At 38.7% G+C, this 13917-nt stretch overlaps 1 protein-coding gene across 1 annotated transcript; it reads left to right on the top strand.

Annotated features, from left to right (window-relative positions):
• The first annotated feature begins 7061 nt into the window (after positions 1-7061).
• LOC107915308 (UPF0496 protein At3g19330) lies at positions 7062-13834 on the top strand. The gene is made up of 3 exons (XM_016844477.2): positions 7062-7173; positions 7266-8167; positions 13488-13834. The coding sequence occupies exons 1-3, from the start codon at positions 7062-7064 to the stop codon at positions 13653-13655; spliced, it is 1182 nt and encodes a 393-aa protein (XP_016699966.2). The 3' UTR covers positions 13656-13834.
• The last annotated feature ends 83 nt before the right edge of the window (positions 13835-13917 follow it).

The following is a 13917-nucleotide window of genomic DNA, read 5'->3' as shown; positions in this document are numbered from 1 at the left end:
TTGCATGAGGTTATTAGCCGAATATACTAACATACATATACATGTGAAATTGGATTGTAAATATTTAGCAAGGTGGTTAAACTAGTTAAATTATTGATTTAGCTCAAGGAGTTAAAGGAGGTGAATCGAGCAAAGGCAAAGAAAAGGTTATCGAGTAGCCGAGTTGGAACCGTCTTACCCAACACGAGGTAAGTCATTAAGCATGTAGTTGGTATTATTTCAATGGTCATAATGTTATGTATTGATGCTGAATGGAATGAATAAATGTACATATATATATATGCATGTACGTATGTGATGATGAAATTGTTGAATGAAAGAAAAGAGGTAAGATGTAATGAGTTGTTGATCTCGGCACTAAACGTGCGGGATAACCATTTATGACCATGAGATTGGCGCTAAGTGCGCGGGATTAAATTGTACAGCACTAAGTGTGCGATTCGACTATGTTGCACTAAGTGTGCGAAATGAATATGATGCACTAAGTGTGCGAATTGACCATGCGGCACTAAGTGTGCGAGTCTGACTATGTAGCACTAAGTGTGCGATTTGATTACGTGGCACTAAGTGTGCGAGTTGATTATATAGCACTGAGTGTGCGGGCTCAATATACATTCGTGAATCATTATGGACACTATGTGTGCGACACTATTGAGTTGATCGCGGACAGCGGATCGGGTAAGTGTCTTGAGTACATGGCTAATATGTGCTATGCGTATACTTGGTGTTGAGCTCGGTAAGTTGAACCTATGTGACAACTATACTTGAAGTCACGTACATAAAAATTTATCGTAGGATGGGTGAAAGGCCGTTTTGTTGTTTGATTGTAACGAAAATAAATTGAATTATGAAAATGCTTCAATGTCCTATTGATGAGTATATGAATTGTGAATGCATGAATTGATATGAAATTGAATCGGTAGGTTGGAGGAACTATGGCATGGTTCGGTATGGATGGAGTAAATTGTCTCATTCCATTTTGTTCCTCTTGTGATAATGTTATTGATGTATAGTAGAGCATTGCTTATGACTTACTGAGTTATAAACTCACCCGGTGTTTCCTTGTCACCCATTATAGGTTGCTTGGACTCATCAATTTTTGCGGGGTCGGGCCGTCATCGAAGTCATCACACCGGATAGCAAGTTTTGGTACTTTCTTCTTAGTGTGCTTAGAAGATCATTTTGGCATGTATAAGCTAGTACGTTGTGTTAGAATTATGGCATGTAAACTTTAAGCCATGCGAAAATGGCACGAATGTTCGATTGAGTTGGATCAAGGGTAGGCATGAAATGGACCTAGTTACTTTCGTAACAGATGCTGGCAGCAGCAGTGTCATGAGATTGAAAAATCACTAAAAATAGTAGGAGTGGAATTAATTGATGAATAAATTATGTAATCGAAGCTCGATGAGTCTGCTTTCATGAGGAAGTAACGAAAAGATCATATGGGCAGTATATTAAGAGATAATCAGATTTTTGTGGGACAGGGCCAGAATGGTTTCTGGATTCCCTGCTCCGAATTTGGAAATTCATTATAAATTAACCAGAGATAATTAGGGGTCGTACCATATATGTACAGATTTCTCTCTGAGTGTAGTTTTCATAGAAACAAACGGCACCAGTATTGAAGCCCCGTGCAGGGAGATATTCAAGTCGTAATGGGCAAAGGTCAGTGTAGTCGACCCCTGCAACTTGGGGAACTTTGACTAATAAACTGTACTAATTGGCCTGACCAAAAATTCTAGAAAAAAATACATAGATGGGCACATGAGTCTAGTTTCTGGGAAAAATTACGAAACTGATTTTCGAGTTACGAAACTCAAGATATGATTTTTAAAACGACTAGTACACAGATTGGGCAGTGTCTGGAAAATAAATTTTGTAAGGGGTTAAAGCCAGTTAACACCTCGTGTTCGACTCCGGTGTTGGTTTCGGGTTCGGGGTGTTACAATGACATATGCTGGGCTGATTGCGGGTGGACACGTTTGGTGCGAGGATGCCATTTAAGAAATTAGACGAAATATAGCAAGAGCGAACACTATGTATGTAATGTGTCATTCGCATCGAAACCTGCTATTTTGGGTCACGGAGTACGCTAGGCCTGACCAGGACATGTCAGGGGCATCATATCGTGTTGACCTACCAAAAAAGATTAGCGATTGTGGGAGATTCCTGGCACTTCGATTTTCATGCGCATAGTTATAGTGGGCTTGGACAATAATAATGCATTGAGACTGATGTGTAGTTGATTGAAGACAAAGTATTGTCATTGATATAGGGATGTCAAAATCAATACATGAGTATGTGCTAAAGAACAACATATTGGATTGACTCGCTATGAGTATGTTTCTTGGATTATTATGTAATAGTCACAACATTATTCATAGTGATAACTATGTATACTATTCTAAGACTTGATATCATCATTATCCCAATATCGTGAGTCGTATATTTTGATACAGGCAAATGTCTTCTATAACAGGTTGTATTAAAAAGACTGATGTAGGATACGCTACAATCTATGTAGTTGGATGTGGTTGATCAATATAGGATTTGTTCTCCTACATAATGGGAGTAATATCTTAGGTCATTTGATTGAGTGAGACTAAAAATATATGGTCATGCTCGAATAAGTTGAAATGATATATCATACTTGTTTGTTTATTATAGTCTACTTGAGATATCAAGAAACATGAGATTGGATTATGCAAGCGTGACTGTTCCATGACTTATATCCAATCTAGATATAAATGATAAAATGATGTAATTCATGAAAGGTTTATCACAGAAAGGTTATGTCGAATTACGACTTTTTGTAACTTAGGTGGAAATGATGCATTGCTAAATACCACTCATTGCTCGTATTATTAGAAATGTTCTAGTATTACTACTAACGTTACAAGAACTTACAAGGTTACACCCTATAGTTAAAACGAACAAAATCAAAACACAGTTGGTATTGCGTTTAGCTGTCACATGAATTAAATTAAATTAATTTAACAGTTAAATATTAAACAAATTAAATGTAAAAGCTTATTGTACACAAATATAAAATATAGATAAAATTAATATATGAATTTCATTCATATAAAATTTTAACAGAATATAGTTTGCTAAAATTATTATAATAAATTATTATAATTATGATTTAGATCAAACATTGAAACATGGTAGTTATAATTTTTTTTGGAAAGAATATAAAGTTTTTTTTAATACTTTCCATATGTTTTAATTCTTTTTAGAAATAATATAACGTGTTTAATGCTTTCCATATGTTCTCTATAGGATTGATTTCATTTTCAATATATGCATACCAAAATCCCAAATTAGGGTAAGTGTGTTTTAAAAAAAATTGAGAAAAAAAAGTTTAGCAACCCTTTTAAGAGATTATTCTCTAGAATAGTTCCAAGAGAGTTCTGTTGTTCATTTTAATACCGAGCAGACTACATAGAGGCCAGAGCGTTTTTGTTGTGGTTTGGAATCAACATCTAATTAGCAACATCCTTTCATTGTTTTCGGTTAAGAATGTATATATTTAATCTTATTTCAACTAGTTTCGTTCCTCATACATGGGTCCATAATTGTGGATCGCTGGAATATTTTTTTCCACTACACCATGGGGAATACCAGTGGTCCCAACACAACTAGTGGTGTCAGCTCTTCCACTAGATCGTGACCATCGTCCTTATCTTCCTTGTCTTCACCTCCACCCTCGTGCTCATCTTCATATCCACCATCATCTTCGTCTTTATCTCCATCACCTTCCTCCATACTTGAGTACAGTATCGTCATAACCTTCCATCGTGTGTCCTCCACTCCACGAGAATGTGGTTGCGCCAATGACCCGCCACGATAAAAACATGACATGATGGGTGTTTGTGAGACGATCGAGGAATAACCATACGATGTCACAAAATCTAGATACATTGGTATCTGGGTTGATACTAGTATTGATGATGGCATCGATGTTACCATCGTAAATAGTACTAGCATTGGAATTTGGCTCAGCATTTGTGTCGGCATCGATGTTGGCATGAGGGCGTAGAATGTTGGGAATGAAAGTGCCCTAAAATATGTACCTACGGAAGTGGTAGAAGCAGGGTGTTACGGTGGTACATAATGTGATGCTTGTGAAAAAAAAGGTTTGTAAAATGAATAGGAATAAGTGGAGTGAATTGACTAGGATGTAGCATAGACATCAGTGGCGCATGTTGGGTCGGAGCTGGTGATGAACTCGTCGTGGCACTTTTTCCAAACCTACACTTCTGGGACGCTCGTCGTTGCCTCTTCTAATGAAGTTGCCTACTCCTCGCCTCCACTGATAGTAGATACAACTTACTGGCGACTCTGAACCAAGGCATGTACTCCAAATAGGCCGTCCTGTCCAATGAGAAAAAGGGTTCACGGATGGGTAAGATTTTTTTCTTCGATCCTAAATGTCGATGTACTTTTTGTAATAATCTTATCAATTCTTGTTGTTCTTCCCCGCAGATCCAGCTTGTGCAGTACTTTTATGTCTCGCGGTGGAGGTGGAATTTATTGCCTCCACCCAAACTGTTGCATCACTTGATTTGATTCGTGCATTTCCACCGTCGCGTACACAATTAACGATACATTCACGTCCCACATACTCCGATTGGCCAAAAATTTCGGCAGGATAAATTCTATGATATCTGGGTAGGTGTATGACACTCATTCAAACTGCAGGGCACAATAGTAATTATGTTATGTTCAGAATTTTATTTTATAAATCATTGCGCAATTATTATAGGTTTAAAAAATAAGTAACTAACCTCGGCTTCTGACCGTTAATCTAACAGCAATTGAATATCTTCAAATTGCTCAGGTAGTCCCACATAACTGGACCTATGATTCCACTTATACAAGCGATATGTTAATTCAAGCATGTAGTAAATAAACAACATTTACTATACAAAAAACATATTTATTAAGAAATGATTTTTACCTTGTTACTAATGGGAACATATATAGGTCGTTCACTCGGGGGTGTAGAAATAGTAGTCGCCACCAGGCCTATGAATACAGCAGGAGTAGACAACCACCGATTGGCATCTTATCTGGTTCCGTAACCCGACACAACTCCCGGTAAAATGTGGCCAACACAATTGATCCCCAACTCATTTGTCTGTTTTCTTTGAAGTTGAGTAGGTACAGTAGCCACCTTATGTGTACCAAATTTCAAGATTTATCCGGTACTAAAATACCCCCAATTAACCTAAAGATGAAAGCTCAAGCGTATTATTTTTTGACGACGTCAAACGCACCTTTAGTAAGATTTCTGCAATTGGTTTCCAACCACTTTATATCTATTCAACCATCATAAAACTTATTCGGCACATTCCCCAAAAATGCCTCACAAAGGTCCTGTTTATTGGGAACGACTGCTGACCCCGTGACGACTGGCCCATCCATTAGTAAACCAAGTTGTAAAATTACATCCTCGAGTGTGATTATACACTTGTCGCATGGAAGATGAAAAGTGTGTGTCTTGGGCCTCCATCTGTCCACCAAAATGTTGATGAGTGTAGGATCGAGTTTGCAGCCCCTGAGCATACGAGACACGTGCACGAATCTCATGTCTAGCAAGTAACCACGAATTTTGGTATCTGAGCTTTTTGACAGGTTATGTATGAACCCTCAAAAACACGATTATCCGCCTATTTATATCAACAAAAAATTAATTTAAAATATTTTTAAAAATAAAATACTTTTAATTTAACGTAATTGAAAATAACGAAATTTAAATTTTCAGCTTACCATTATCGCTTGAGCAGAGGAAATGTGCTTATCGTCGAAACGAAACAGAGAGGTTGTCATTCGTGAAAATTTAATTGTCATTCATAAGAATTTAATTAAAACGAATAATATACGAAATAATTAAATAAAACTATAATATTTTTAAACAAGTGTATCAAAAAATTTAGAACAAAAATTGAGAAAGTTGAAAGAGTTGAATTTGAATGAAAAGAATGAAAAATTGTCTGATATTTATAGAAAAGAAAAACTTATCGTTGGGCCCATAAAAATTTTTATCGTTGTCAACATTCAAAAAAATAACCTTGGTAATTGGATATGCTTATGTCATGGGTTGTGCATGGGAGCCCCCAACCATGATGAACTTGTACGATCCATCGCATTCAAGGGAGGTCATTTGGCCCAATCAAACTGGTCTATTGCTTGGATAGATTAAAAACCCATCTTCGGAGCTTGGTAAATATGGAAAGTGATCTCCAAAGATATGCGTAGCAAATATGGAAGGTGATCTTCAGAGATATGTGACCATAGACATTAAATGTAATCTTTAGAATATACGATTATGTAATCTTAGAAATTTGATATGTAGATAGTTTTTAATCGTAGCCATTGATGTACTTTGATTTGTACAGTTAATTTTGGGGAAGTTCAACTATAAATAGAGATCTCGATGCTCATTGTGTAAAGGAGGGAGTTATGAATAGAATTTTGAGAGCATACACTCAAACTTTTCTCTCAAGTGTTCTTACTTTTCTGTGGTTTTTGTTCATCTTTCAAGATTCGTTCTTATTTCGTTCTTCTTCTGTTCTTCGTTGGTGCCTTAGAGGAATTCTATTGAATCCTCAATTGTTGCAAGTTAAGGCTGACTTAAGCGTTTTTTAGTAAAGAAATTGCCTAAGGTTGCACTGATCGCGTGGGAAAAATCTAAGTCCGTGACACTTACACATACTCTCCTCAAAAACAATCTATTTCTCAAAATAAAAATAAAAAAAAAACGACCTAAGGCCAAATAAAAAAAAATGGACATATTGGCCTGAAAATGACAAGAGTTTTAAATTAATAAATCTCAATATTTCAAATATTTAATACTGAATTATTAATTGGGCAGAGAAAATGAAAGAAATTGGACATAATTCGAAGGATTCAATTAAGAATATAAATAAAGTCAGTCGTCGACTTTTCTTACTTCAGTTGTCCGTCGTTAAAAGTCGCTGCTTCATTGTGTTTCCTTCTTCTCATCTACTATTTTCCTACTACTTTTTCCCCCTTGGCCATTGGAGAAGAAGATGCAGTGCCTCTCCTTCAACATCAATTCATCGTCCCCATCATTTCCCACCTCGCCTCAGTCTCAATCTCAAACTCAAATCGGTCTCAATTCTTGTCCCCCACAATCCCAAGGTAACGATTCTATGACCTATCTCGATGTTATTTTCGTTGGCACGGGTAGCGTTTATGTAAATGCCTCAATCAGACTTGCTTTCTTGTATCAGGGAATTCTACTGACGGAACACCCAGATCCAGCTCCAGCTCCACTCAGCTCTCGCCCTCCTTCAATATCAGTCATGAATACACTCTCGCTTTGCAGGCCAATTCTTACAATGAGATACGCTCCAGAATTGAAGATCAAGTGCTAGTTGAGAATGCAATTGAAAGCGAGGATATGGATAGCCATCAGCTGCAATTGTCTCAGGTACTGCACCCCAACAGAGAATGCGTCCACCAAGCTCTTCGCCACACCAACCCTAAGGCTACCCTCACTCGCTTGGTTTCTACCTACTTTGATCACAGCGAAGACATCAGCACTCTCTGCCTCGCGCTCTACCAATGCATATCTCGTGCTCGTACTCTTTATGCTCCTATAACTGACCTTCTTCAAGTACTCCCCTATGACCTAAGTTCCATCAATCTCTCACAATGTAACTTGGCCTTCGATATTTTCCTCCAATTCGATAGCCTCGACAACCCTTTCCCTTCTCCTGAATCCCATAACTTCAACGAAATGCGTCGCAGTTTCTCCCTGCTCAAGGAGCAGCTTGATCAGCGTCTCCACAAATCCCGTTCTAGAGGTCGCTTCCTGCACCGTGCAACTACTCATTCTGCCATTTGCCTGATTGGCACTGTCGTTGCCGTTGCCGTTACGGCCGTGGTTATATCCACTCATGCCCTTGGTGGAATTGTAGGCCTTATCGCTACCCCACTTTGTCCCATCTATATACCAAGTCATCTCAAGAAGAAACAGCTTGCTCGTACGGCTCAACTGGATGCTGCTTCCAGTGGAACTTTTTTCCACATCAAAGACCTTGACACTATTGTCTGCCTTGTTGACTGGTTACATGCTTCAGTTGAGAACGACAGGGATCTTGTACGGTTTGGACTGGAGAGGGGTAGGGACATATGTTGTTCCAATAGGGTCGGAAGCGTGTAAATTATTGTACTAAAAAATCACACAAAGTTCAATTCCCAGGGAAGAGAGGTGGATCACAAGGATCTCTTAAATACCAAGTCTTTCCTTAGTCAGAATATTCCTTCTAACGTAATTTAATAGCACAATTAAATACTACTATTATACCCTCAAATATTGAAAGAAAAATAGGACAAAAAGAACACAAGAGTTTTAACGAGGTTCGGTAAATTATACCTACGTCCTCGGGCACTAACACCAGATGATAACTTTACTATCTCCAAAATATTACAAACAAATAGAATTCCTTAAGAATTCTCAAATGGGAGAAGAGAGAAAACTAAGAGAGAAAGATTGGTTGGGATGGTTGAAATGAAAAATGAAAAGGCCTATTTATAGTTGAGGTTCAGGGACTAACTTGCAAATGGCCTAAAAAATTAGGGACCAAAATTGCAATTATCCCATTCAACTTTTCAACATTCGGTGCAACTTGCTCAACCTTTTTAACAAGTTGCTTCCTACCTTTGTTGACTTTTCAACAATCTCCACCTTGAAGATTTGATTAGGATAATCACATCTTCACATACTTCCTTCAACTCCCCAAATTCGATAAAGCTATCTTTTGTAGTGCCTCCAAATGCGCTCTCGAGCGCCATACACCTAAAGGTGCTCAAATTCTCAGGATGTTAATCAAGTTCAAACAATGATTAAACTTGATTGTTGTTACCACCTTGGTCATCATATCTGCGGGATTATCTGCTGTCGGAATCTTCTGAAGTAGAATTTTTCCTTTTTCAAAGACTTCCCGCACAAAGTGATATCTTACGTCGATATGCTTGGTTCTTGAATGATAGACTTGATTTTTCGCTAAATGAATAGCACTCTGACTGTCACAATATAGACTAATGTGACTTTGAACAACTCCCAAGTCTTTCAATAATCCATTAAGCCAAATAGCCTCCTTAACAGCTTCTGTAACTGCCATATATTCTGCCTCTGTAGTAGACACAGCTACTGTAGACTGTAAGGTAGACTTCCAACTCACTGGGGCTTTCGCAAGAGTAAACAGATACCCCGTAGTTGAACGACGTTTATCTAAATCACCAGCAAAGTCGGAATCAACATATCCAACTACAAACTGACCAAGTGCTTCATCCTGTTCAAAAATTAAACCAACATCTACGGTTTTTCGAAGATACCGTAGAATCCATTTCACAGCTTGCCAATGTCCTTTTCCAGGATCATGTATATACCTGCTCACAACTCCAACAGCTTGTGAAATGTCAGGCCTCGTACACACCATCGCATACATCAAACTCCCAACTGCATTAGCATATGGGACTTTTGCCATATATTCTCTTTCTTCTTCAGTTTTCGGAGATAATTGAGCACTAAGTTTCAAATGAGAAGCAAGTGGGGTACTTACATGTTTTGTGTTTTCATTTACACCAAAACATTGTAATACCTTTTTCAGATATTGCTTCTGATTCAAACAAAGCTTGCCTCTCTGTCTATCTCTACTTATCTCCATGCCGAGAATCTTCTTGGCCTCACCTAGATCTTTCATCTCGAACTCTTGATTCAACTGAGCCTTCAGCTTATCTATCTCATTTTGGCTCTTCGAAGCGATTAACATATCATCAACATACAAGAGTACATAAATGAAAGATCCGTCATGCAGCTTCTGCAAATACACACAATTGTCATATTTGCTTCTTGTGTACTTCTGCCTTCTCATAAAGCTATCAAATCGCTTGTACCACTGCCTCGGGGATTGCTTCAATCCATATAGCGATTTGTTAAGCTTACAAACCCAATTTCTACCACCAGCATCTGTGTATCCTTCTGGCTGAGTCATATAGATCTCCTCTTCTAACTCACCATGCAAGAAAGCCGTCTTAACATCAAGTTGAGCTAGCTCCAAATTCAACTGTGCTACCAAGGCCAACAAAATTCTAATGGAGGAATGCTTCACAACAGGGGAAAATACATCATTGTAGTCAATTCCCTCCTTCTGAGCGTAGCCTTTAGCTACCAATCTTGCCTTGTAGCGAATATCCTTCTTGCTAGGAGATTCATCTTTCTTTGCGAATACCCACTTGCATCCGATTGCCCTTTTATCTTTCGGTAATTGTGCCAATTCCCAAGTATTATTCTTCAGGAGAGACTGCATTTCTTCATCCATGGCGCTTTTCTATTTATCACTTTCTAAGCTTTGCATTGCTTCTTGATAAGTGATAGGAATATCATCAACAACGGGAAGGGCGTAGGCCACCATATCAGTAAATCGAGCAGGTTTACGAATTTCTCTCCGTGGCCTTGCAACTGCAACTGGTTCTGGTGTACTTAGTGGTTCTTGGGTCAGAACCTCTTCAACCTCTAATTCCTCCATTGTGGCTGGAGAATTAGACTTATTAACTGGGCAAATCCCCATCTGTTCAAACTCCACCTGTTTTGGAGTACACTCCACCTGCTGTGGAGTATTGCTCGTCTGAATATCTTTATCTGCTACCTTTTTCAATGTGGCAGATTCATCAAAGGTAACATCTCTGCTACAGATCATTTTCTTTGTGCTTAAGCACCAAAGACGAAATCCCTTCACTCCAGAAGTGATTCCCATAAAGAGAGCTTTCTTTGCCCTCGGATCTAACTTTGACTCCTTCACATGGTAATATGCAGTGGATCCAAACACATGTAAGGAATCATAATCTGTAGCCGGTTTTCCAGACCATACCTCCATAGGAGTTTTTCTTTCTAATGCAGATGATGGCAAACGATTAACAAGATGGCCAGCGTATGTCACAGCCTCAGCCCAAAATTGCTTGCCCAACCCAGCATTGGACAACATACATCGAACTTTCTCCAGCAATGTTCGATTCATACGCTCTGCCACTCCATTCTGCTGTGGTGTATCCCTAACTGTGAAGTGTCGAACAATACCATACTCTTGACACACATCGAAGAACGGATCACTTTTATATTCCCCTCCATTGTCCGTCCTAAGCCGCTTGATTTTCTTGCCAGTCTGGTTTTCGATCATAGTTTTCCATTTAAGAAAAACTCCAAGCACTTCATCTTTAGTTTTCATGGTATACACCCAAACTCTTCTGGAAAAGTCATCAACAAAAGTAACAAAGTAGTGTTTTCCTCCCAACGAAGGTGTTTTGGAAGGCCCCCACACATCTGAGTGAATATATTCCAAAATACCTTTTGTATTATGGATAGCAGTGCCGAATTTCACTCTCTTTTGCTTTCCCAGAACACAGTGCTCACAAAATTTTAATTTGCAAGCCTTTGCACCTTTCAACAATCCTTGCTTTGCCAGAATTTGCAAGGATTTTTCGCTGGCATGTCCCAACTTCATATGCCACAACTGCATTGAGTCCAAGTCTTTGTTACCGGAAGCTGCAGCGACTGCTCCAATAACTGTACTACCTTGGTAGTAATACAAGTTATTTTTCCTGATGCCCTTCAATATCACAAGTGCGCCAGATGTCACTTTCAAAATCCCATCTCTCATAGTAACAACTGAACCATTGGATTCCAAGGCTCCCAATGAGATGAGATTTTTCTTCAAACTGGGCACGTACCGAACATCAGTCAGAACTCTGGTTGATCCATCTTGATTCTTTAATTGGATTGAACCTATCCCAACAGTTTTACAAGCATTGTCATTGCCCATATAAACAACTCCTCCATTTAGTTCTACTAAATCAGAGAACCACTCCCGGTTAGGGGACATATGATAGGTACAACCCGAATCCAATATCCACTCATCTGAGTGGAACGACGATGATGATGCAACTAGTGATAGTTCAGAGTCACTGGTATCATGCTTTGCAACACAAGCATCTACAGCAGCTTTTCCCTTACTCTTCAGCTTTGGACAATTTTTCTTCCAGTGGCCTTTCTCATGACAAAAGGCACATTCATCTTTCTCGAGTCTGGACTTTGACTTTGATCTCCCCTTTTGAGTTTTCTTCCGAGTGTATGAACGACCTCGGACTACTAAAGCTTCTGTATCTCTGATTGAGTTTTTCTGTTTGTCCTTCTTTCTCTGTTCATAACTGTATAAGGCCGCACAGACTTCGCTCAGAGATATATCACTCCTGCCATGAAGTAGAGTAGTTTCTAGGAACTCAAACTCCTCAGGAAGTGACCCCAACAGCATCAAAGCCAAATCTTCATCTTTGAATGTCTCATCCATATTCAGCAAATCAGTGACTAACTGATTAAATTTGGTGATGTGATCATTCATTGTGGTACTTGGGACGTATGTGAAGCGAAACAGTCTTTTCTTCAAGTGGAGCTTATTTTGACTGTTCTTCTTCAAAAATTTTTCTTCAAGTGCCACCCACAACTTATTTGCAGAAGTCTCCTTTGAAAAAGCGTACCTCTGCTCTCGAGAAAGGCATGATCGAATTGTGCCACATGCCAACTGATTGATCGCCTTCCAATCTTTCTCCTGTACATCATCTGGTTTCTCTTCATCAATGGCAATGTCTAGACCCTGCTGAAAAAGGGCATCTAGAACCTCACTTTGCCACATACCAAAATGGCCGGTGCCATCAAAGATCTCCACGGCCAATCTTGTATTTGCAATTGTCGGTCTTGTCCACATGGACGATGTTGAAGCTCCTACACCGACCGTTTTCTCCATAATCTTTCAATATACCAAAGGAAATCTTTTCTGATGTGGAAGATCAGTTTAAACTGCAACCACAGAGCATACTACGATTAACCTTCGGCTCTTGATACCACTTGTTGTTCCAATAGGGTCGGAAGCGTGTAAATTATTGTACTAAAAAATCACACAAAGTTCAATTCCCAGGGAAGAGAGGTGGATCACAAGGATCTCTTAAATACCAAGTCTTTCCTTAGTCAGAATATTCCTTCTAACGTAATTTAATAGCACAATTAAATACTACTATTATACCCTCAAATATTGAAAGAAAAATAGGACAAAAAGAACACAAGAGTTTTAACGAGGTTCGGTAAATTATACCTACGTCCTCGGGCACTAACACCAGATGATAACTTTACTATCTCCAAAATATTACAAACAAATAGAATTCCTTAAGAATTCTCAAATGGGAGAAGAGAGAAAACTAAGAGAGAAAGATTGGTTGGGATGGTTGAAATGAAAAATGAAAAGGCCTATTTATAGTTGAGGTTCAGGGACTAACTTGCAAATGGCCTAAAAAATTAGGGACCAAAATTGCAATTATCCCATTCAACTTTTCAACATTCGGTGCAACTTGCTCAACCTTTTTAACAAGTTGCTTCCTACCTTTGTTGACTTTTCAACAACATATACCCCATATATGAAGTTGTGAAACATCTCCGCAATAACCACAACAAATTTTTTGATCAGCTCAAAGAACTTGAGGAGCATATATGCCTATGCTTTAATGTTGTCAATAAGTTCAGAGTTAAGCTCCTCAACCAGATTCATCTTCATCAATCTACTGACTCATGATGGATTGGTAGCTATATTCTTCCTATTTACTTTCACTGTCAATGTGTATAGCCATACACTCAACATAACATGCTCTGACTATCGCCACTAGCCCTGCTTTTTATCTTTGGGGTCACTATTGTCTACAGTGATGTCAGTGATGTACAAGACAACTATGGAATAGCTCAGGCTCTTGCTTACCTCCATTTGTTTGTTTGTTTGTTCATTGGTTACCTCCATTACTCATTGAGACATCAAGCCAAGCATTGTTCTGCTTCAAGTT

This window comes from Gossypium hirsutum, chromosome D10 (genome assembly GCF_007990345.1).
Source record: "Gossypium hirsutum isolate 1008001.06 chromosome D10, Gossypium_hirsutum_v2.1, whole genome shotgun sequence".
In the NCBI taxonomy this organism is placed as follows: domain Eukaryota; kingdom Viridiplantae; phylum Streptophyta; class Magnoliopsida; order Malvales; family Malvaceae; genus Gossypium; species Gossypium hirsutum.
Note: the sequence above shows the minus strand (reverse complement) of the source record. Positions and strands in the feature narration are given on the sequence as shown.

Bases quoted from the DNA above. Each gene is read 5' to 3' on its own strand.
- LOC107915308 (XM_016844477.2), top strand. From the start codon at position 7,062: ATGCAGTGCCTCTCCTTCAACATCAATTCATCGTCCCCATCATTTCCC. The intron at 7,174-7,265 runs GTAACGATTCTA...TTCTTGTATCAG, and splicing joins TTGTCCCCCACAATCCCAAG to GGAATTCTACTGACGGAACA. The intron at 8,168-13,487 runs ATATGTTGTTCC...CTTTTCAACAAC, and splicing joins GACTGGAGAGGGGTAGGGAC to ATATACCCCATATATGAAGT.